Genomic DNA, 25,202 nt, shown 5'->3' on the forward strand with positions numbered 1-25,202 from the left:
ACCTCTAAGTCACCCAGAGATCCCTCTCAAAATCTTTTATATATATATATATATATATATATATATATATATATTTTTTTTTTTAAATTTATGATAGTCACAGAGAGAGAAAGAGGCAGAGACACAGGCAGAGGGAGAAGCAGGCTCCATGCACTGGGAGCCTGATGTGGGATTCGATCCCGGGTCTCCAGGATCGAGCCCTGGGCCAAAGGCAGGCGCCAAACCACTGCGCCACCCAGGGATCCCCTCCCTCTCAAAATCTTATTAAAAAAAAAAAAAATGGTACGGATTACATCCCTTTATAGATTCCTCATAATTTTAAGAAGTAAATAATTCGGTAAAGTATATCATTTTACATAAGTTTGGAGGCTCACAAAGGCCAAGTGACTCAAACGGCTAATAAAGGAGCAGAGCCAGATATCAGAGACCATGTGTGACTCCAATGCTGAAATCCACCTGTCCCTATAACCAGTTTTTATAATTTCTTTAGAGTCTCAATTATGATTCCCACTATGCCGCCAATAGACAGTAATAATAAAACCGTGTCAGAGACATTAAAACCCTTGACTTTAAATAATAAAATAAATTTTAAAAAGCAGAAGAACAGAAAAGAAAAAAGGAAGAGAAAAAAAATCAACCAACTACTCGAGAATTTGTCCTTCAGTAATAAAATCATGTTATCTACTAGGTTAATTACTGGGTATTATCAGCTAAAATATCTTTTTTTTCATTCATGAGAGACACAGAAAGAGAGAGGCGAGACACAGGCAGAGGGAGAAGCAGGCTCCATGCAGGGAGCCTGACGTGGGACTCAATCCCAGGACTCCAGGATCACACCCGGAGCCGAAGGCAGACACTAAACTGCTGAGCCACCCAGGGATCCCCAAAATGTCTTTATTTTAAAGCATCTCTTGATAAAGAGGACTTTTTCCCTTCATGGCTTGTTATAACACTAAGGGCATTAAACTGAGTATCTGTGAAGCCAAAAACATTAGTCATTCTTACCTAGGAGCACCTTTTAAACAAAGCCACAGAACAGCTTCTTTTATTTTCTAGTAAGACTAAATTTATTCAATACCCTAAGTAAAAGTTTTGATTATAAGTATCCAACAGTATAAAAAGTACAAAACAGATTTGTAGATTTCTAATATATTAATACAAAGTGCATGACTACATACAGTACATCCTACAGGCAAAGAGGTGGAAGGGGATGAAGAAGACTGTGGTTGAGGTCTAGCAATAAATAAATAAATACAGAAGTAGAGATGATCCATATTATAGTATATTCTACCACCAATACTGTAGCCAAAATGTACAAAAACAAAAAGCAAAAAACAAAAAAACAAACCATTTCAAAATGACAGGAGGAAGATGATCATGGCCGGGACTCTTGTAACACACCTCAACGGCTGTGGGAGAGCCAACCCAACTCACTGTGTAGTCTGTGCATATATGGTGGCTTGTAGTTTTTGCCATAAAGAAGAAATATAAAATTTTAAGTTTAGATTAAGAACTATAAAACTATAGGGTGCCCATAAAAAGTGGCTCACTCCTTATTGTTATTTATACTATCCAATTTTAAAAATCCAGTTTTAAAAATAAGTACTGAGTCATGTTATTATAAGGTAGGCAAATGATCCTCCCTTATTATGAAAAGTCTGATCTGGTGATACGTTTTTTCTGAACGTTTAGAAAAGAGGCAATGAGAGTACTTTGGTTTGGGTTCAAGTAAAAGGCTTTCAAATGAAGATTTTAGAACTGAAGAGCTCCACGTTCAGGATGTATCGTCTAATATCTCAAGGTTCACAAAGCCTGACTAGAAGAAACCAAACCTAAGCCAACCCACTCAGCATTAACACACACCTCTTTTCTTTTAGTAGAATTTTACTTTAATATGTGGAAAAAAAAAAAAAAAACCAAAAAAAAACCACCCAAAACCCTAATAGGTTAAAACAAGTCAAACAACCACTCTACACAGATAAAACCTTCACAAAGGTCAACTGAAGTAATCCAGAGCTAAAACTGAATTGTGCAGATTTTCGATGAAGTCACCAGTCATGTAACACAAACAAAAGTCAATTATTTACACACTAGGCAAGCCCTCTAAGAAATGTGCCCCAAGAAGCATTAACCTTTGTTTTTTTTGTGTGTGCCATCCTGAAGACTTGCACATTTTTTTTAAGATAATTTAACCTTTTTAACAGAATGTGATCTCTACCAGGTGGTAATGCTTTGGTACTATTCATCTAGGACTGCTCATCCTAAAACTTGACATTTCCCCAAAGATTTGACTCTGCTTTAGAAGTTTCAATATAGATAAAAATCTTTTATCAAATATCAATATGGAGGTGACACAGGATGCAACATATACAGTCAGGTTACCTCTCTGTATATTTAGAGATTACTCCTTCAAGGTATTTGCGCCAGAGCTTAGTCTGTCCTGCTTCATATTCAGTAGTACAGGTTTGAATCATCAGAACCTTGGCAAGACCTTATTTTTTCAGAATTATTAACAACTACCTCTAGGGGCAAGTCCATGTTACTGAGTTATGACAAATTTATTATCATGAAGGAAAACAAGGATAGCCGTCTTAAAAAATGCCCCAACCACTGCTTCTCAATATAGAAAGACTAAAACTACATACGTTTATCATACAACAAATCCCATCTCTGTCCCCTGAAATTCCCCTAGTTTCATTCATTAGAAGGGGATTTAAAAAAAAAAAAAAGACTTAAAGAGCACTTTACAGCAGCATTCAGCTTTCCTATGAAATACTCAGCATCTTAAATATTATGTACACTTCTTTTTTTCTTTCAGTAAGCTAGACACTGGCTTCAGAGTTTGTGGAACTGGAGAAGAAATAACCCATTCAAAACTATTCTAGAAATTGTCTTTTGGCAGAATAGCATGTATCCAAGTTAAAAATAGAGGAGGGTTTTGTTGCTTTGTTTTCTTTCCAAAATTTAAATCATTTTTGTTCCCCTTCTACCTAAACCTCAGTCACCACTCCTGAGTGGAGATGGGCAGAGGCTCTGGCCCCTGCTCCTCCGGCTTCTCAGCAGCTGCTTTCTTGTTGCTGCAACAAGGCTTGAATAGATGTGTGTCAATGAGGACTTCCCCAAAACGGCCTTTATAGATAATTCCACAACATATTTTCTGTCTAAAAGAAAAAAAAGGGGGTGGGGGAGAAATATATTAATAAGGTAGAAAACTAGTAATACAAGAAAACAAAAAAAGGGGGGAGAAATCTATAACACTGTAACAATACAACATGCTCAAAGGGTTCACTTCTCTGGTCTCATCACATTTCAAATGAAAGGCTCCTAGAAAGGCCCCCAATTAGCCAAGTTATAGGAATTACCCAGGTCCCTTAAATCCCACACTGGAATCTTACCAAGTATTAAAGGGGACAGGGGTCATTCTGAGATAACAGTTTCAGAAACGGCTCCTAAAGTTATAAACTGTTTCCTCTAAAAATCAGTAACTCTTTTTTTTTTAAAAAAAAAGATTTTATTTATTTATTCATGAGAATACACAGAGAGGAGAGAGAGAGGCAGAGACACAGGCAGAGGGAGAAGCAGGCTCCATGCAGGGAGCCCGACATGGGACTCGATCCCGGGTTCCCAGGATCATGCCCTGAGCTGCAGGCGGTGCTAAACCGCTGAGCCACCGGGGCTGCCCAAAATCAGTAACTCTTGAAAAAAAAAAAACCCAGCCATCATAAACAGGCTGATACAACTGGCAAATATATATAATCAAATATACACCACAGCTTAAAAAACGAGAGTACAACAAAACACCATGGACCACAACACATATAAGGGAAAAAAAGAACCTTTTCCTATGAAGTTCCCCTCTATGCCCCTCTCCAATTCCACCCCACCCCATCTCATTCTCTCCTCTTAATTTTAAGCCTATCATTACGTTTTTCTTTACACTTCATGGTTCTACCACGTCTGCATCTCTACATATATTGCTCGGTTATGTCCAATTAATTAAAAAAACAACACATATATGGAGTTACACTCTATCCGGCAATTGTTTTTGCTCAACATTAACTGAGGTTCATACCTATTGTTAGGGCTTTTATTTCATTTTATGTATCATATTCTATCAAGTGAATATACCATAATTTATTTATCCACTCTCCTTTGGATGGGACAACTTCTGCTATTATAAACATGCCATACACGTTAATGCATGCCTAAAGGTTTTTTATAGGTTCTGTTGCTGGGATATAAAACGGAAACATGTTTGTGTTTACCCAAAAATGCCAGTTATTTATCAATGTGGTTCCTTTCTATTCCTATTTACTAATAAGGGTTTTATCTTAAACCCTGATGAACATTCAGATTTGTCAAACATCTTTAAAGTACTGCTAAGATAGTAGGCATTTGGGGGCGTCTGGGTGGCTCAGTAGGTTAAGTGCCTTCAGCACAGGTCATGATCCCAAGGTCCTGGGTTCAAGTCCTAAATTGGGTTCCCTGCTCAGTGGGGAGCCTAACTTCTCCCTCTCCCTCTGCTGCTCCTGCTTGTGCTTTCTGTGTCAAATAAATAAAAATTAAATCCTAAAAAAAAAAAAAAAAAAGATCATAGGCATTTCCCCCTTTCTTTACAAACTGTCAACATGGCAACTTTATTATCAGTTGATTTTTAATTAGTTTAATCCAATCTTACATCACTAGAATAAATCTAATCTGGTCATGATATACTCTTTTAGTATCAAAGTTATGTTAGCCTCATAGAATGCTTGGGGCCTCTGCTCTTTTACTCATAATCTGAAAAAGCCAATGCAAGATCAGAATCATTTGTTTCTGGAATGTTTGGCAGAACTTGCCTAAATGGGTTTTTAGAGGGAAGACTGACCAGTGAATCAACTTATTATAAGATTGCAGATTTTCTATTTTTTCTTGAGACAGTTTTGATAAAATATCTTTTTCTACTAATGTATCCATTCCACCTATATGTCCAGATCTGTTGGTATATGGTTGTTTATAATGTACTACTGTCTTTTAAATTTATTTAGAGCTAAATCTCCCTATTGTTATCTGAGATATTTTATGTGTACTATCTCTTGATTTCTGCTTCATCTCTAGTAGTCTTTTTGATCAGGTCTTTTTCAAGATCCAACTCTTATCTTTACTAATCGTATTCACTGCATACTGGTTTTCTACTCCATTGGTTTCTACTCAGATCCTTAAGATTTCCTTGCTTTTATTTTTCTTTGTATTAAGCTTCACTAATTTTTAAATTGGATACATATCACTTCATTTTTTAGTCTTTCTTTTCTAAGCATTAAAGGCATTAACTTTTCCTCCAACTCTTTTAAACTTCATACCATATGTTCTCTTTTTTAAGGGTTTATTTATTATTTATTTGAGAGTGAGCGAGCAAGAGAGACCATGAGCTGGGAGCCTGACATGGGGCTTGATCCCAGGACTCTGGGATCACGACCCAGGCCAAAAGCAGAAGCTTAAATGACTGAGCCATCCAGGCACCCCTTGACTGTATGTTTTGTTCTTTTTTTTTTTTTTCGTGTTTTTTTTTTTTTTAATTTTTATTTATTTATGATATTCACACAGACAGAGAGGCAGAGACATAGGCAGAGGGAGAAGCAGGCTCCATGCACCGGGAGCCTGACGTGGGATTCAATCCCGGGTCTCCAGGATTGCACCCTGGGCCAAAGGCAGGCGCTAAACCGCTGCGCCACCCAGGGATCCCCGACTGTATGTTTTGATTTGTGGTATTTTTCAGTTAGTTATAAAGATCTTCTCATTTATATTATACTTTCTTCTTAGACTCATGGTTTCTTAATTTATAAATATATAGAGATTTTCTATTTTCATCTTGTTTTGCTAGATACATTTAGGTATATTTAAACTTTTTCTGCCCTCCTCTTCTTGACTCTGGAGATTTTTCACTTTTTTAATCCTTTTAGTGGTGACATAGTTAATCAAGTCCCACCCAAAGTTATTCAATCTAGGGACGCCTGGGTGGCTCAGTGGTTGAGTGCCTGCCTTGGGCCCAGGGCATGATCCTGGAGTCCCAAGATCAAATTTCACATCGGGCTCCCTACATGGAGCCTGCTTCTCTCTCTCTGTGTCTCTCATGAATAAATAAAATCTTAAAAAAAAAAAAAAAAAGTTATTCAATCTATTTATTCTTTTTTTTTTTTAATTTATGATAGTCACACACACACACAGAGAGGCAGAGACACAGGCAGAGGGAGAAGCAGGCTCCATGCACCGGAAGCCCGACATGGGATTCGATCCCGGGCCTCCAGGATCGCGCCCTGGGCCAAAGGCAGGCACCAAACCGCTGCACCACCCAGGGATCCCTCAATCTATTTATTCTTAATGCAAAGAATGTTAGGGTATCTTAACTCTTATCACTTTTATTGCTTTGACTTATATGTTATTGTCTTCTAATTCTTTTACTCCCATAACTATTGTTATCTCAAGCAGTGTTTGTTTAAATTCACCTAAATGTTTGCTACTTTATCTATTCTCAGAATTTTAAAGTAGGATCTCTTTTTCTGCCTGTAGAACTTTTTTATTTAGGGTCAGGTTGGCAACAAATTCTCAAAATTTTTCCTCGTCAAAATGCCCTTGTTCATAAAAGACAATTTTTAAAGGTTTATTTATTTTAAATAATCTCTACACCCAAAATGGGGCTCAAACTCACAACCTCAACATCGAGTCACATGCTCTTCCAACTGATTCAGCCAGGGGCCCCACACGAAGGATAATTCTGCTACATATATATAATTCTAGGTTGAACGTTATTATCTCTTGGCCCACTGAAGATATTAACCTATTGTACTTTGGCTTCCTTTGTTCATGCTGAGAAGTCAGCTTTGTATGTTTGTTGTTCCTTTGAAAAAACTGTATTTTCTCACTGCTTTATGATCTATGTTGTTTTTCATGTTCCACAGTTTCATTCTATAAGGAGTCATCTATGGGTGAATTTTCTCTACCATAAGATAAATGCTTATTACCTCGCTTTTGTTAGTCTTCCCAAGTCTGTCAAATAGAAGATCCTTAACCACTTTCTCTTTGAATATTGTCCTTGCTAGTCTATTCTCTTTTTTGACATTGGGATCCTACATTTACTTACCATTTTGGCCTCTGATTATTCCTCCTTATTAATTTACTCACTGATTTAACAATGCTATTTTTTAAAGACTTAAAAATACATATTTCTAGCTTTTACTTTTTTTCAGCACGAGAGTTGGTCAGAATAGTATAACTCTGTTACAGGAAAATTTAGGTTCCCTAACATGATTTTTATTTTAAACAAATTTTAATAGGAAAAGCACACAAAATCCCAACTCTCAGCTCAATTCTTGCTTAATCCACCTCCAACCATGTGTGCTACCAGCTGTTTGCCAAATGCCATTTAGTTGCTAAGGAAGTGGGAAACCATTGCCTGTAATTAAGAAGGTTTGCTGGTTAGAGAGAGATTTTTTGTTGCTTTTACCTTTTCCAGTATGTGAGATCTAAAAAGGAAAAAACCGGCGTTCTGTTAGAGCCAGAGGCCATCTCTGTGTCTGAGCCATCATCTGACTGGTTACTATAACAAGGAGATTGAGCTGGGGAGGCACTTGAGGTGGTACTATGAGCATCAGAATCTGCAAGAAAGAGGAAAAAAAAAAAGTGTAATTTCATTATATACAACTAAGGCTCAGCATAAAAAAACTGTGAATGAATTAGTAAAAAGAAAAAAAGAATGTATTTTCTATTTACTACTAGTATTTGAAGACATTTGTACTCCACCGTTCCTAAAAGAAAATGAGGACATAAGCTTTCAGGAAGGTAAGAGTGGAAATACCTTTTCCCATTCCTCCTACTAATAAATAAGTACAACTAAAAACCCTGGCTATCACATATAAAACAAATCTGAAGACTCTGAAAGTTGGCAAAAGCCAGAGAGCTCGACCCAAACAAAGACACAGTGGGTTCCCTAGTTTTTATGGGTTTTCTTTTTCTCATAAATCCTAGTCTTGGAGCTAGAGAAGCCAGCAACCCAGAAATGCCAATGGGTATAGACAAAAAAACAAAAGAAAGAAAAAGAAAAGGCAAGCCAATAGAACCTTGCTCTCTAAACAACAGGCCAGGAGGAAAGTGGCAGCCTAACAAGACAGGAAACTTTTTTTTTTTTTTTTTAAGATTTTTATTTATTTACTCATGAGAGACAGACAGAGGCAGAGACACATGCAGAGAGAAGCAAAGCAGGCTCCATGCAGGGAGGCCTACACAAGACTTGGTCCCAGGTCTCCAGGATCACGCCTTCAGCCCACGTGATCAGGCATGTGATCCTGCCCTGGGCTGAAGGCGGTGCTAAACTGCTGAGCCACCCAGGCTGCCTGGAGACTTTTTTTATTAGACAATAATCACTCTATTCAAACACCAGAGGAAAAGAGGCCCCAACACCACTACTCCAGCAAAGGTCAAGTGGGGAGCCTAAGGTTTCCATTCTCATAAGATTGGTAGGAAACCCCCAACAATCCACCAGGATATCAAGAGGAAGGCTATTGAAGAGTCGGGACTTTCACCATGGCCCACTAGAAATGAATAGTCCCACCTTGTGGGAGCTTTAACTCCCATCCCCATCCCACAGCAGTGAGGAGCTCCTCCCATGGTCGGAGGAAATGGATATTAGGGAATGGGGGAGGGCACCTGACTTAACACCACTGGACATTAACTTTTAACACTTCTGCTAGAGAGGTAGCTGAAACAGTCAGTAAAATCAAAGGTTTATTTTTTTTAAAGATTTATTTATTTATTTATTTATTTATTTATTTATTTATTTATGACCAGAGAGAGAGAAAGAGAGAGGGGCAGAGACACTGGCAGAGGGAGAAGCAGGCTCCATGCAGAGAGCCCAACATGGGACTTGATCCCGAGTCACCAGTATCACACCTTGGGCTGAAGGTGGTGCGAAACCACTGAGCCACCTGGGCTGTCCCAAAGGTTTAAATAACATCCATAACATAAAAAAATAAAAAAAATAAAATAAAAAGATCCATAACATAATTTTTAAATGTCCAAGTTTCAATTTATTTATTTAAATTTAGCCACTTAACATATTTTTTTCACTTAACATATATTGTATTATTAATTTCAGAGCCAGAGTTTAGTGATTCATCAGTTGCACATAATACCCAGTGCTCATTACTTCAAGTATCCTCCTTAATGCCCATCACCCAGTTATCCCACCCCCCAGCAACCTCCCCTCCTATAAACCTTGATTTGTTTCCCATAGTTAAGAGTCTCTTGGGACACCTGGGTGGCTCAGCAGTTGGGTGGCTGCTTTCGGCTCACGGAGTCCTGCATCTAGGGAGTCCCACATCGGGCTCTTTGCAAGGAGCCTGCTTCTCCAGACTCTGCCTATGTGTCTGCACCTCTCTCTATAAATAAATCTTTTTTTTTTAAAGATTTATTTTTTATTTATTTATTTAATTTATTTTAGACAGAGAGAGAGAGAGACAGAGAGAGAGGCAGAGACACAGGAGGAGGGAGAAGCAGGCTCCATGCCGGGAGCCTGCCACGGGACTTGATCCCAGGGCCTCCAGGATTGCACCCTGGGTCAAAGGCAGGCACTAAATCACTGAGCTACCCAGGGATCCCCACCGAATAAATAAATCTTAAAAAAAAAAAAAAAAAAGAGGGGTACCAGGGTGGCTCAGTCAGTTAAGCATCTAACTCTTGATGTCAGCTCAGGTCATGATCGCAGCCCCATGTTGGGGCTCTGTGTTCAGCAGGGAGTCTGCATGAGGATTTTTCTCCCCTCCCCTTCCCTGTACCCTTTGCCTGCTTATGCTCTCTCTAAAATAAATAAATCTTTTTTTTAAAAAAATCCCTCATGGGCTGCCTATGGTAGAGCTCAGTTGGTAGAGTGTTTGACTCTTGATCTTGGGGTCATGAGTTTGAGTCCCACACCCAGGGTAGAGTTTATGAAATGGTAAGTAGACATTAAGATGACAGATGTTAAAATAATCTGGCCAAGACTTTAACATAAGCATGACAAAAATGCTTTGGTGACCCATCATGAACATGATTAAAACAAATAAAAAGAGGGGATCCCTGGGTGGCGCAGCGGTTTGGCCCCTGCCTTTGGCCCAGGGTGCGATCCTGGAGACCCGGGATCGAATCCCACATTGGGCTCCCGGTGCATGGAGCCTGCTTCTCCCTCTGCCTGTGTCTCTGCCTCTCTCTCTCTCTCTCTGTGACTATCATTAAAAAAAAAAAAAAAAAAAAAAAAGCTAACAAATAAAAAGAATCTCCATGGATAGATCTCAGGTTATTTATTTTTATTTTTTTTGTTAAGATTTTATTTATTTATGCATGAGAGATACACAGAGAGAGGCAGAGACACAGGCAGAGGGAAGAGAAGCAGGCTCCATGCAGGAGCCCAATGTGGGACTCGATCCTGGAACTCTCGGATCACATCCTGAGCTGAAAGCAGACACTGAACTGCTGAGCCACCCAGGGATCCCCAGATCTCAGTTTAATAAATAACTAAAAGCTATAAAGAAGAACCAAGTGAGGGACGTATGGGTGGCTCAGCAGCTGCCTTAGGTTCGGGGTGTGGTCCCAGGGTCCTAGGATAGGGTCCCTGCATTGGACTCCCTGCAGGAGGCCTGCTTCTCCCTCTGTGTCTCTCATGAATAAATAAATAAAACCTTAAAAAAAAAAAACCCAAGTGGAAAAAAAGAAAAACAACCAAGTGGAACTGAAATTTGAACTGGAAAAAAAAAATGAAATAAAAAGCTCATGCATGTGCTTAAGAGCAGAATGGAGGGGACAGAGGAGACAATCAATGAACTGGAAGAAAGAGTAAGAGAAATTACCCAATCTGAACAACACAAAGAAAACAACTGAATAGAGACGTAAGAGACCTCTGGGACTGTAACAAAAATCTGCATTTGTGTCACTGCAGTCCTGGAAAGAGGGAGAGGGTGGAGATGAAAATGTACTCAAAGAAATATAATGGCTGAAAACTTGTCAAAATTGGCAAGAGACATAAACCTATAGACTCAACAAGCCGAGCAAACCCCAAACAGGATATACTCAAAAGAAATCACTACCATTATCATTAATTAAATTCTTAAAACTAAAGACAGGGGAAAAGCCTTAAAAGCAACCAAATAAAAACAATACTTTACCTACAAAGGGAAAATAGATCCAGACTTAAAAAGGATTAAAGGCAATTCATCAGATACAAGTTTTTTTGTTTTTTTCTAAGATTTTATTTTATTTATTCATGAGAGACACAGAGCGAGAGCGAAAGGCAGAGAGACACAGGCAGAGGAGAAGCAGGCTCCATGTAGAGAGCCCGACGTGGGACTCAACCCCGGGTCTCCAGGATCACCGCCTGGGCTGTAGGCGGAGCAAAACCGCTGAGCCACTGGGGCTGCCCCATCAGATACAAGTTAAACGTGACTTAGTATTTTTGCCCTTAAAAGACAAGTCAAATTTACAAGCCAGAAAATTAATCTTTTGGTTGATGATCACCATGCTCTAAGGCTTTCCTACTGCTATTCTATGGTGACAACATCACAAATAGAGGTTGAGCTTACCACACTCCTCCCTCCCAGGATAGGCAGATATAGCAATCCTCCAATTCAAAGAACCAATTAAGTATTTTTTTTTAAGATTTATTCAAAAAAAAGGGAGGGGGGGCAGCCCAGGGTGGCTCAGAAGTTTAGCGCCTTCAGTCCAGGGTGTGATCCTGGAGACCCAAGGTCAAGTCCCATGACTGGCTCCCTGCATGGAGCCTGCTTCTCCCTCTGCCTGTGTCTCTGCCTTTTCTCTCTTTCTCTCTCTCTCTCTCTGTGTCTCTCATGAAGAAATACAATATTAAAAAAAAAAAAAAAAAGGTTTATTCATTCATTTGAGAGAGAGTTCTCGAGTGGGGGGAGGGGAGCACAGGAAAGGGGAGAAAGGGTCTCAAGCAGATTCTATAATGAGCATGGAGCCCAACTGGGGACTCCATCTCCTGACCCTGAGATCACAACCCAAGGGGGAAAACAGGAATCCAACATATAACCCACTGCACCATCCAGGTGCCCCTGGATATTTATTAAGGACATATATGTCATATCCTACATGATACTAAAGAAAACCTATGAATAGAGCTTATAGTGCTTTGTATTAACAAAAGTTTACCCACAAAATCCTCAAGAATAGCAGACTTTATGAAATAAGTCTATTGGAATGTTTAAAAGGCTTGCCCAACAATTAGTAGCAGCAGTAATCAGCTCTATGCTTGTGAAGAAAACTCACTATCCTAGGGAGTGCTTAATATCCAAGAAATATTTGAAGCTACAGTTTACTAGACCATTTCCTACTTATAAAATGGCAATTTCATATGGTTTAATCTAACACTTGGGACACTAAATACAAACCATATAAAAATGCAGTTAGGAAGAAGATTCTCTTCTAGAATGTGGGCCTGGAAATTCTTCAAAGAACTAGTTTTTAAAATCTTAAATATTGTGGGATTTGAAAAGGCATGAAGGAGTAATTAGCTAGCACATGGTAGATAGGAGATGAGGAGCAGAACACACTATGCATAGGAAAGGAACTGACTCAGCCCAAATATTCTTTACCTAAAATAGGACTTCCAAAAGACGCACTAGGGATTTGCAACTTTATTCCATAGCAACCAGAATTCACTGTAGATTTTTAAGAAGGATTACAAAAAGAATAACTAACATATATATAGGAATTTGTTTTGTTTTACAAAACCCTTTTTACTTGATTATTCCCATTTCTCAGATCTGTCCCTCCCCTTCTCCCTCTGCCTCACCCCCAGCTTGTGCTTGCTTTCTCTCTCAAATAAACAATCTTTTTTCAAAAAATATTTTATTTATTTATTCATGAGAGACACAAAAAGAGGTAGAGACATAGGCAGAGGGAGTAGCAGGCTCCTTGCGGGGAGCCTGATGTGGGACTTGATCCTGGAACTCCGGGATCACGTCCTGAATGGAAGGCAGACACTCAACCACTGAGCCACTGAGGAATCCCTCAAATAAACAATCTTTAAAAAAAAAAAAAAGTATGGTTCAATGTTAAGTGGCACTAAGGCCACATTTCGTTGAGTTTCAAGAACTGTAACTCAAATCCAGATCTTCAGGCTGTAGGTCTAATGCCTTTCCAGTACACCACACAAAGGAAAGAATATCTCAGAAATAAAAGTAGGTACACACAGGACCCATGGAAGCAAATATATAATCAGACGTGAGGACACCATTTAGTGGGTGAGGTACAAAAATTCAAGTCATCTCAGAACTGTTGCGATGCACATAGGTGTTAGCAATTCACAATGCACATGGGAAAACCCGATTTCAGCCTAAGCCTACAAAGCCCACACACCTTTTTCAAAAGGACTTATTTTCACTCTCCAATCCCTCCCTCCACAACACAGCTTTATAATAAAAATCTAAAATTACACCAGACATATTCCCTTAGGTAAGGCAAAACTGAGTCAGGTATCACTTTCCCCATAATTAAAGGGAGGAGCTAAGAGCTAAGAAGATACATATGAATAATCAATTCCTATAACCTTCAAGTAGTAGAAAATTACTATTTCCCAAATGTTCATTAAAACACTTGGTAAGAATGGAGGGTAGGGCCCTCTTTTTCTCTTCCCCTGGTAATAGCTAATCAGGAAGGGAACATGTATAAACAGATAATCCAGTTACAAAATGGGCAGAGGAACTTAATAGACATTCTTACAAAAAAAAGAAGAAAAAAAAGGACAAGAAATAACAAGTGTTGGCAAGGATGTGGAGAAAAAGGAATCCTTGTGCACTGTTGGGAATGCAAAGTGCTGCAAACCACTGTAGAAAACAGTATGGGAAAAACAAAAAAGAAAACAGTATGGAGGTCCCTTAAAAAATTAAAAATAGAAATATCATGTAATCCAGTAATTCCACTACTGAGTATTTACCCAAAGAAAATGAAAACACTAATTTGAAAAGATGTGTGCACCCTTATGTTTATTATTATTATTATTTAAAGATTTCGGGCAGCCCAGGTGGCTCAGTGATTTGGCGCCGCCTTCGGCCTAGGGTGTGATCCTGGAGACCCAGGATCAAGTCCCACATTGGGCTCCCTGCATGGAGCCTGCTTCTCCCTCTGCCTGTGTCTCTGCCTCTGTGTCTCTCATGAATAAATAAATAAAATCTTTAAAAAAAAAGGATTTCATTTATTTATTCATGAGAGACACAGAGAGAGGGGAGGGGGGCAGAGACACAGGCAGACGAAGAAGCAGGCTCCATGCACAGCTCAATGTGCGACTCAATTCTGGGACTCCAGGATCACGTTCTGAGCCAAAGGCTGACACTCAACCGCTGAGCCACCCAGGCATCCCACCCCCTATGTTTATTAAAGCACTATTTACAATAGCCAAGATATGGAAGCAAGCCAAGTGTCCATCTATATAGATAAATGAATAAAGATGGGGGGTGAGGGGTATGCATGTGTGTTCATACACACATATGCAAGAATTCTATACAGCCATAAAGAAGAATGATTTTTTTTTTTTAAGATTTATTTGTTCGGAACAAAAAAAAAGATTTGTTTGAGAGAGAGAGACAATTCATGGTGGGGAGGGGCAGGAAGGAGGGGGTGAGAGGGAGGGAGAAAGAGGAGAGGGGGAGACAGAGAAAGAAGCAGACTCCCTGCTGAGCAGGAAGCTTGATTTGGAGCTTGATCCAGGAACCTAGAGATCAAGCCAAAGGCAGACACTTAACCAACTGAGCCACCCAGGCAGCCCAAGAACAAGATTTTATTTTATTTTATTGTAAATTTATTTTTTATTGGTGTTCAATTTGCCAACATATAGAATAACATCCAGTGCTCATCCCATCAAGTGCCCCCCTCAGTGCCTGTCACCCAGTCAACCCCACCCCCACCCACCTCCCCTTCCCCCACCCCTAGCTCGTTTCCCAGAGTTAGGAGTCTCTCATAAGAACAAGATTTTAAAAAGAAGGTTTGCACTGATATGGATGGAGCTAGAAAGTATTCTGCTAAGTAAATAAACTCAGTCACAGCAAGACAAATATCGTATGATTTCACTCACATGTGGAACTTGAGAATTTAAAAAAAAAAAAAAAAAAAAAAAGAACATGGAAGGGGGTAGAGAAAGGCAAACCAGAAAAGACTCACCCACCTATGGAGATCTAAGGATGAAGAGGTAGGGGGAGAATGGGCTAAATGGGTGATAGGTATTAAGGTGGGCACTTGTGAGGAGCACTAGGTGTTTTATGTAACTGATGAAACACTAAATTCTTCTCCTGAAACTAAAGTTACACTGTACGTTAACTGAATTTAAATAAAAACTTGAAAAAAATACATTTCTTTAAATAAAAAAGAACCTGTATAATCAAAATACGCACATATTTGTTACCTAAATATTTTACTATAAAATATCACGATATTTTAGCAAAAGATTAAGTGTATCATCAGAATAACTATAGACTAGGAACACCTTAAAAGAATAGAAAGTTAGCAGGAGATATGCAAAGACTTCAGAGTTGTGGTTATTGTTCTTTTAATTCTGAAAACTCCATTACCGGTCCACAATTCATATCTATAATTTTGAAAAAACCCTGAAAACAGAAAGGTTATTCCTAACCCATTCAGCCACAAAATCTGGCCTGATATGAACTATAAAATTAGAGTAAATGAACCTAACCCATACAAGTTTTATTTATCCACCTATGTTAATACTCTTAAATTTTTGCTACAGAAATATTAATGTGTTTGATTCAGTAGTGCTGCCTTAGAAATCCTCCCCTCTTGGACTGCCTGGGTGGCTCAGCAGTTGAGCATCTGCCTTTAGCTCAGGGCATGATCCCAGAGTCTCAGAATCGAATCCCACATTGGGCTTCTGCATGGAGCCTGCTTCTCTCTGCCTGTGTCTCTGCCTCTCTCTGTGTGTCTCTCATGAATAAATAAAATCTTGAAAAAAAAAAAGAGTATATGAACCCGATATTAATTTGTCATTCCTTCTTCCATTCCATCACTCCACACAACACACACTGCCCTAGAAACCTGAAAGTCCTGAGGTTAGCTTTACAGCAACATGTGAGTTATTATTTCTAAAGTTACTTTCAAGAAAACCTGGGCTTTTGTCTCAGATTGTCCACTAATTATTTAAATACCTTTTCTGCATATCTCAAACATCAATTTCCTTATGCATAAATATCAAGTAAACAAGCCTGATAAATACACCTTCTAGAAAATTTAAGATGATGATAGCCTGTGTCTCTGCCTCTCTCTCTGTGTTTGTCTCCCATGAATAAATAAATAAAATCTTAAAAAACAAAAGAAAAAAAAAAGAAATGGCTAATCAGAGAACTTTGATGACATCAAAATTAATTTCAAGACCCCAAAGAACTATCTCTACTAACTCGACAATACCTTTGTACACTTTTTAAAAGAAATTTTAAAAATCTATACATACTATATGCCAGCCCCAGACAAAAAATAAAGACCAAACAACTATTCTTGAGTACTCATATTTCACTATCAAACTTACTGTGACGTTTAAATTCCTTCTGTAGTTTACTGATCTGGTTGCTTTTTATCCTGTTTCCAGATAGAGTTTTCACTTTCTTTGGTTTCAAAGTAGTCTTCAGACTGGGTCCTGCCCTTGCATCTACCACCTGGAAGAAAATACTGAATATTTAATACCATTTAAAAAATGACACCTCTGGTATTCCTTTGGTTCAGACAAATGCCTATCTGAAGAAGCCAAAACTGAGAACCTGTTTTCGACTCAGGAGTGTTTGAGAGCACATGTGTACTTTTAATCATCACACAGTACTATTAAACAGTTCATCTACTATTTTTTTTCTTTGAAGCAGGCAATAGTAACAGTGTGCTGAACAAAAAAAATTAGATTTAGACTGGCCCAAGAGGTTAAAGAAAATCAAGCCTAACAACAACTAACATTTCTAAAAGACAGTATGGTTTACAAAAAGCTTTCATACACTTTGATTTTACCTTCACTAAGTAAGGGGACTATTTTTGTTACTCCAATTTAGGATGAAGGAAAACAAGAGAAATTATCTTTTGTCTTATTTCACTAAGCTAGTAAATGGGCAAGAATGGGTAGAGAAGAGTACAAGACTCAAATCAAGGTTTTCACACCTATGCTTTATGCTCTTTTCTCTACACTACACATTTTAATCCCTGAAATCATTTACATGATGACAATGGTATGATCTCTCACATCTAGCTTTGCCATTGGTCCAGGCCTGCATGGTATCATTTCTCACGATTCTTTCACATTCATTATCTGCAGATTTCTATCCTTAAAAAAGGTTGCCCTCACCTTCAAAATCACAATTTGGATCTTCTCCAGCTAAGTTATTAAAGAAAATTCACTTTTTTGTAACTTTTTTTAGAAGTCATAAGTAACATAGTCACCAAAGGACACTGAAAGGCTAGTGTTAGGAAAAGATAGCTAAAGAATAAATCTCTGCCTGCTTAAATACAAATATTTTGTATAAATGCCAAAAAATGTTCTAAAAGCTAACATACAAAAGAATTAAATAAGGCTTAATAGTGTTATTCTGGTCCTTGAAAATAAGTGACAATGGCAAACAGAACATACATTTACATACAACAGTATGACCGCAACTAGATTTAAATAGAGAATAAGCATGGCTTCCATATACTTGAACACTGTGTTAGACTTTAACACATATAATCTCATTCGGTTCTTAAAAGAGCTGTGAGATAGCTATCATCCTTGCGCTTTGTTAAGTAAACGTAAATTGCCCAAAGTTCACAACCAGTTAAGTGGTAACGACAGGATTCAAATTCAGTTAATTTTAAACCCTACATGCTCATGATAGTACTACCGTGAGTTAAGATAAATGTTATCCTAGAGATGAAAAAAGGATCCACGTCTAAATAACTCAAGGATTTTCTGTGTTAAATCTAAAAATAGGGACACCTGGGTGGCTCAGCAGTTGAGCATCTGCCTTTGGTTCAGGAAGTGATTCCGGAGTCCCGGGATCAAATCCCACATTGGGCTTCCAGCACGGAGACTGCTTCTCCCTCTATGTCTCTGCCACTCTCTGTGTCTCTCATAAATAAATAAAAAAAATCTTAAAAAAAAAAAAAAACTAAAAATATGTGAATGTACACTGTGGATCTCCAAAATGAGGATATTGGATACAGCCTTAGGGAAACGCTACACCAAGCTATTTTGCTTCTAAACATGCCAAAATGTTTAGTAATTATATACGAACAGTAACCAGTGTTTTACTTTAAATCTTTCACTTTTCCATCTGAGAGACAACGACTTCTAAATTTTGGGGAAACTAATGTTACTTTAAATGTAATAGAGGTATAACTGAGAAAGACAAAAGGTGAACTAACATGATTCCAGTTTTTTTTTGATCCTGCTGGCAACTTCTTCCATCTTTTCACGAGCAGGACACAGGCATTACAGATGTCTCCTGAACGAGTTTCATGCAACCTGATAAGAAAACAACCAAACCTTTATTAGTCTCATTTACATTAAAGAATTCATGCAGGAGCACCTGGCTGGCTCAGTTGGTAGACCATGCAACTTTTGATCTGAGGGTTTTAAGTTTAACGTCCACATTGGGTGTAGCGATTACTTAAAAACAAAATGTTAGGGGACGCCTGGGTGGCTCAGTGGTTGACCATCTGCCTTTGGCTCAGAAGTGATCCGGGAGTCCCGGGATCAAACCCCACATTGGGCTTCCTGATGGAGCCTGCTTCTCCCTCTGCCTGTGTCTCTGCCTCTTTCTCTTTCTCTGTGTCTCTCATGAATAAATAAATCTTTCAAAAAAAGGTAAAAAAAAAAAGGAGTTTTTTAGTTCATGCAAGCACATTTCTTTTAGAAAAAATATACCTGATTATAGTTTATAGATGCTATTTCTAATTGTCCTAGGTGATCCAGTTCCATGGTTTCTGTAGTACATTTTGTACATATAATAAACTCCTCGATCCAATGAACAAATTCTATGTACTGCAATGTGGTCATTCTAAAATAATGTTTTTAAAATTAAATAATAGTAAAATTTAACACCTAGAGGAGATCCTGGTCACCATGGTTTCAAACAATGTTGTTCAATTAATCTTTCAGAAGTATGCAGATACTTCCATAGGCAACAAAATGCCACCCTTTAAGTAAAAAAATGTTATCATGGGGCACCTGGGTGGCTCAGTGGTTGGTTGAGTGTCTGCCTTCCGCTCAGGATGTGATCCCAAGTCCGGGGACTGAGTCCCACATTGGGCTCCCTGTTTCTCCCTCTGCCTCTCATGAATAAATAAATAAAATCTTTATTTTTATTATTATTTTTTAATAAAATCTTTAAAACAAAAATGTTATCATAATATTCTAGTTTTATAAGACACATAACTGGAGAGGCACTGTAATTTTTTTTTACATGACTGGATCTGCATAGGGGGAAAATCTCTACCAAGCTCTTTTTAAATTATATCTTTGAAGAACTTTCATTTGATACATTTTTCCTGTATTATAAATACATAAAGAAAAATACTGGTAACTTTTATCATGTATAACACTGGAAACATTAAGAGAAAAATGTAATTTGAAATGGCAAGGTCAAAAGAAACTCTCTGACAACCTTCAAGACAACTATAAAATCCAAGACTAACAAATAAATAATCAACAAATATTTTTATCAAAAAAGAACAAAGTGGTAAAAAATAACTTCTACCCCAGGAAATGGTTCAACAGTAAATATTTATCCAAGTATTTGTTGGAAAGTAAAATCCATTTTACTAAGCAGAGGTTCACTGTCAAAAGATAAAGTGAGGGGCACCTGGATGGCACAGTCAGTTAAGCGTCCAGCCTAGATCATGATCTCAAGGTTCTGGGATGGAGCCCAGCATAAGGCCTGCAATCAGGAGAGAGTCTGCTTGAGAGATTCTCTCTTCCTCCCCCTGTCTCCCTCACCTTAATAAAGAAATCTTTAATTAATTAATTAATTAACAAAATTATAAAATGAAATGCATGTACCCTGATAGATTTTGAGGCAGAACATTAAGTCTTGTTATTGTCCTCAGGAGGTGGAGTTAAACTTCCGTAATGTGGAAAAACAATGCAAATAGACAACTATCAGAGGATAACTACTATTAAGAGAGAATGAGTATTTTTTTTAAAGTTTCTATATATCTTTAAGTTAAAAACCAAAGAGTTTGTTTGGCATAATTAAGAGGCTTCCAAATTTGGTAGTTCCTTATAATTTGGAAAAGTGCAGGTTGTCAGTATTGTTTGATTCGTTTTCAAAGCGAGAGCCTTAAAATAGCCTAGATGAGACTGTAAATGATTTAAATTTATTAGCACATTACTCCAACTGCCTGCCTTGCTTGGAAATATTTCCGTAAGCTGTGATGTTTTTCACTCTAAGGATGGTAAAAACATCAGATGATCTTACCCAAAACAGCTCTGGAAGTCCTTTTCATAGCGTTTACTGTCAGTGAATCGAGAACTGGAGGACTTCGCTCTGCAAATACAGCAGCCCTCTATACTTCGGTACATCTTTGGCTTGTGAAAACCAAACATCTTTTCTTCTGGGCAATAGTCTGTAAAGCCAAGGGAAGTGACACAGCTTTGTTGAGGGTTGTAACAAGGAACCATTAAAAGAGAATTCTCTGTTCCACCCCACCCCCAGTAACTTGATATTACATGACCATGCCAGACAGGAGGGCTCCGGGGAAGACCTCCCGTATCTACCTCCATTCTTGGCCCTAGCATGGCAAGTATATAAAACATACAGAATAGCTCAGTTATTTAAAAAGGCCTCTACCCTCTGGCAACGCTCATTCCAAAAATGAGGGGAGGCAGGCATATTTTAAAAATCAACTTAAGTAGAAAATCTAACAAACTCTCCCCACTATAAAATGATTCAATCATACACAATGAAGGATGCATCCTAAAATTTAAGGAAAGGCACCCCCCCTCTATTTTGCACCTTTGTATTGATGTGACTCCCCACTGGGGAAGTTCTGAGCATTTATCATGGCCACTATTTGATACTAAGAACATAACTAGCTCAATATACATCAACCCATAATACTTCGCCCTATGGGAAGTTAGAGGGGATTTCTTCTGTGATAATGTAAAGTTCAAAGCTGGCAAGTTGACTCTACTACTGAAAGGAGGATGTAAAATTCACAAAATTCCAAGGTCAGGATTTAACAATTTTATACATCATTAGGGACGCCTGGGTGGTTCAGTGGTTGAGTGTTTGCCTTCGGCTCAGGGCGTGATCCTGGGATCCAGGATCGAGTCCCCCAAGTCCGCCATCAGGCTTCCTTCATGGAGACTGCTTCTCTCTCTGCCTGTGTCTCTGCCTCTCTGTGTCTCTCGTGAATAAGTGAATAAAATCTTTAAAAAAAAAATTTTTTTATGCATCATTAAGATGAATTAAAAACCAGTTCATGGGGCACATAGGTGGCTCAACAAGGTAAGCGGCTGCCTCTGGCTTAGATCATGACCCCGAGGAGGTTCTGGAATTGAGCCCCACATGGGACTACCTGCTCCTACCTGCTCCATGGAGAGTCTGCTTCTCCCTCTCCCTCCCCTTACTCTCTCTCAAAATCTTTAAAAAAAGAAAAAACAAGTTCATATTTCCTAACCATTGGTCTGATTCAGTTTTATAGAAGTTTTTGGAGCTCTTCTTCTATGGAGTCCTGTGCCTGCGAGCAGTAATAAATAGTGAGAAGCAGATGTCCAAGAAATACAAGGTATGATAAATTGTGAGTCTCATGATCAAAAAAACCCCTCAACATCAAGCAAGAAATGAAGAAGCAGCTCTAGAGCTAGATGTAGCAAAAATGTAGCTGGCAGTAAACACCCACCATAGAAGAAATTTAGAATTTCCAAACCAACGGCCAGTTTCACGAGAACATCTGAACTAAGAGAAGGAGTAAAAAGGCAATGAATATAGAAACTAAACCCCAAAGGAGGGTCGCCTGGGTGGCTCAGCAGCTGAGCGTCTGCCTTTGGCTCAGGGCCTGATCCCACCATATCAGAATCGAGTCCCGCATGGGGCTCTCTGCATGGAACCTGTTTCTCCCTCTGCCTGTGTGTCTCTGCCTCTCTCTCGGTCTCTCATGAATAAATAAATAAAATCCCTTAAAAAAGTTTCAAAAATAAATAAATAAACCCCAATGGACACTTGTGTGTAGGAGTCCAAATCTTACAAATCACCACAAAAGTATCATATACAGCATCAATAAGAAAAAATCATTACTACCAATTAGATTAGTACCTATAGTTTTAGGAGTTATAACCAAGAACATTATCTCTTTTAAAGTTCTTTTAGAGGGACACCTGGGTGGCTCAGCGGTTGAGTGCCCGCCTTTGGCCCAAGGCATGATCCTGGAGTCCTGGGATCAAGTCCCACATCGGGCTCCTTAAATGGAGCCTACTTCTCTCTCTGCCTCTCTCTGTGTGTCTCTCATGAATAAATAAATAAAGTATTTTTTTTAAGATTTTATTTATTTATTAATAGAGACACACAGAGAGAGAGAGGGGGGCAGAGACACAGGCAGAGGGAGAACCAGGCTCCCCGCACGGAGACTGACATGGGACTTGATCCTGGTTCTCCAGGATCACACCTCAGGCTGCAGGCAGCACCAAACCACTGCGCCACGGGGGCTGCCCAGAGAAAGTTGTTGTTGTTGTTGTTGTTTTTAAAGAGATCTTATTGGGATCCCTGGGTGGCGCAGCGGTTTAGCACCTGTCTTTGGCCCAGGGCGCGATCCTAGAGACCTGGGATCGAATCCCACATCGGGCTCCCAGTGCATGGAGCCTGCTTCTCCCTCTGCCTATGTCTCTGCCTCTCTCTCTCTCTCTCTCTCTCTCTGTGTGTGACTATCATAAATTAAAAAAAAAAAAAAAGAGAGATCTTATTTATTTATTCATGATAGACATAGAGAGAGGCACAAAGACACAGGCAGAGGGAGAAGCAGGCACCATACAGGGAGCCCGTCGTGGGACGCGATCCTGGGACTCCAAGATCAGGCCCAGGGCCGAGGGCAGGCGCTAAACCGCTGAGCCACCCAGGGATCTCTTAAATAAAGTCTTTAAAAATTAAATAAAGTTCTTTTAGAGGGCACCTGGGTGGCTCAGCGGTTGAGTGCCTGCCTTTGGCCCAAGGCATGATCCTGGAGTCCTGGGATGGAGTCCCACATCGGGCTCCTTGCATGGAGCCTACTTCTCTCTCTGCCGGTGTCTCTGCCTCTCTCTGTGTGTCTCTCATGAATAAATAAATAAAGTCTTTAAAAAATAAATAAATAAAGTTATTTTAGAGGGCGCGCCTGGGTGGCTCAGTGGTTGAGCATCTGCCTTCAGGTCAGGTCGTGATCCCAGGGTCCTGGGGTTAAGTCCCACATCAGACCTCACGCAGGGAGCCTCTTCTCCCTCTGCCTCTGCCCACCCCCCCCAAGAATAAATAAAATCTTTAAATAAAATTATTTTAGAAATACACTGAAATATATGAGTAAAACAAAAAGTTTGGTATGTCTTTGGATGACCTATCTGATCCCATTCCATCTCAATTCTGGTTAGTATACCAGAGCAAGTATTTACAAAAGCAATTCACAGAAATAATCAAATATCCAGGCTGTGTGGGTAGGTCTGAGATTGAGGGATTCTGAAATATGGACAAAGGATTTATTATTTATTTCTAAGAAAATATTTTATTAGCAAGCAATTAACTAAACACTGAAGCTTTCCTTTTAAAGGGGCTATTGTTTATCAAGTGTTCTTTAATGTTTTTGTAGGTGAGGAAGGCAGGCAAAGAAGGGAGATAGGGCAGAGCAGAAGGCATTTCAATAATTAAGTCTAATAATAACTGACGCATTTCAATAATTAAGTCTAAACAATCACTTCAAGAATAGAAGTTGTTAAAACATGAAAACAAAATATGCTTAGTTGATTATTCTTGTTAAATGGAGTATTTAGGAATTTGATTTTTTTGAGAGGAAAAAAAAGAAGATACTCAAAGGTGTGATAAGGCCTGTGAAATGAGATATCGATTTTCCCCCCCAAACAAACCCAAATGATAAATGAAAAGAAAATGTCCTGAAGAAAATGATTGTGTATTCCCGTTAAAGCAAAAATGTTACAGCTCTTTCTATCCTCGAAACTAACCTGTGGGCTCTCCAAACTCCCCTAACATTCTCCATTACCATCAAGAAGGTCAAAAGTCCACACTTCCTCTTACAGTCGCCAACTTCATCAATAGCTCTAGGAAACTTCAGCCTCCCTTCTCAGCAAGGACAAAGGAAGTACAGCAAGAAAGGCCAGTTCATTCCATTAATACACAGACCAAATCCTATTACAACAGATAGATTCCTATCTCTCCCCTCACAATCCCCTTCCCTCTCCACAAATAAACATGCCATCAAAACCATACAGCATTCGGATCATCTCCCAAGACAGGAAACTACCTTCACTGAGGCTGGATTTGACCAAGAAACACAGGTTGCACCAGCTATTACACTGGCAAGCTTTTAAGGAATGCTAGGGTTATAGCTAAATGCTAAGGCCTTCCTTTTTATAAGCAGCTATTGTGAATCAAGTGTTCAATAGGATTTTTTTGTTGGTGGGGATCTCCACAAAACTTACCCAACAGTCCCCACAAGACATCCCATTCTTCAGATTAATATTCTTTTTTAAGTATCAGGGAAAATAAAATAGCCTGATATCTTCTAATTAACAACCCTTTATGCAGCTCTGAGACTTTATGTTCATCCTGATAAAATTTTGCTGCAATGTCTGAGAGGGGTCTAAACCCAGGGTCCACAGTCTTGTAGGCAGTGCTACAGGGAGTAAGATGCAAGGCACTTGCTCTGACACAACACACAAGTAGTGTATGAACCTTTTAATGGATGATTACTTAAACCTATTAAACCTTTTCTGAGCTTATTCCTGAACTTGAGAGGCACCTGGGAATCTGCAGCAAATACACAGGGGTTTCATTTTGGGCTTTGTTTACAGCAACCCAGTTGTTGGTGTTTAACCATTTTGAGCTTTGGGGAGCCCAGAAATTAATGAAATTATTTTCACAGAATCTACAGACTCGCTAATGTTTAAACAAGATAAAATAAAATAAAACAAACAAAAACAACCCTAAAAAACCTACCCACTATCCAGAGGAAAACTAAGG

The 25,202-nt window shown here is 38.9% G+C and overlaps 1 protein-coding gene across 6 annotated transcripts in view; it reads right to left on the reverse strand.

Annotated features, from left to right (window-relative positions):
• Positions 1–1,033: 1,033 nt before the first annotated feature.
• The window catches only part of SINHCAF (SIN3-HDAC complex associated factor), a 35,333-nt gene continuing 11,164 nt past the window's right edge, over positions 1,034–25,202 (reverse strand). For 5 of the 6 annotated variants that reach the window (XM_041736535.1, XM_041736532.1, XM_041736531.1 and 2 more), the window contains exons 2-6: positions 20,460–20,607; positions 18,406–18,505; positions 16,553–16,679; positions 7,481–7,631; positions 1,034–3,161 (exon numbers count right to left, since the gene is read on the reverse strand). In XM_041736535.1, the coding sequence (XP_041592469.1) occupies positions 3,002–3,161; positions 7,481–7,631; positions 16,553–16,679; positions 18,406–18,505; positions 20,460–20,587 (666 nt within the window). In that variant the 5' untranslated portion in view covers positions 20,588–20,607 and the 3' untranslated portion in view covers positions 1,034–3,001. The remainder of the gene's footprint in view (positions 3,162–7,480; positions 7,632–16,552; positions 16,680–18,405; positions 18,506–20,459; positions 20,608–25,202) is intronic. The other variant, XM_041736533.1, reaches the window with a different exon arrangement.

Source organism: Vulpes lagopus, chromosome 21 (assembly GCF_018345385.1).
Source record: "Vulpes lagopus strain Blue_001 chromosome 21, ASM1834538v1, whole genome shotgun sequence".
Lineage (NCBI taxonomy): Eukaryota > Metazoa > Chordata > Mammalia > Carnivora > Canidae > Vulpes > Vulpes lagopus.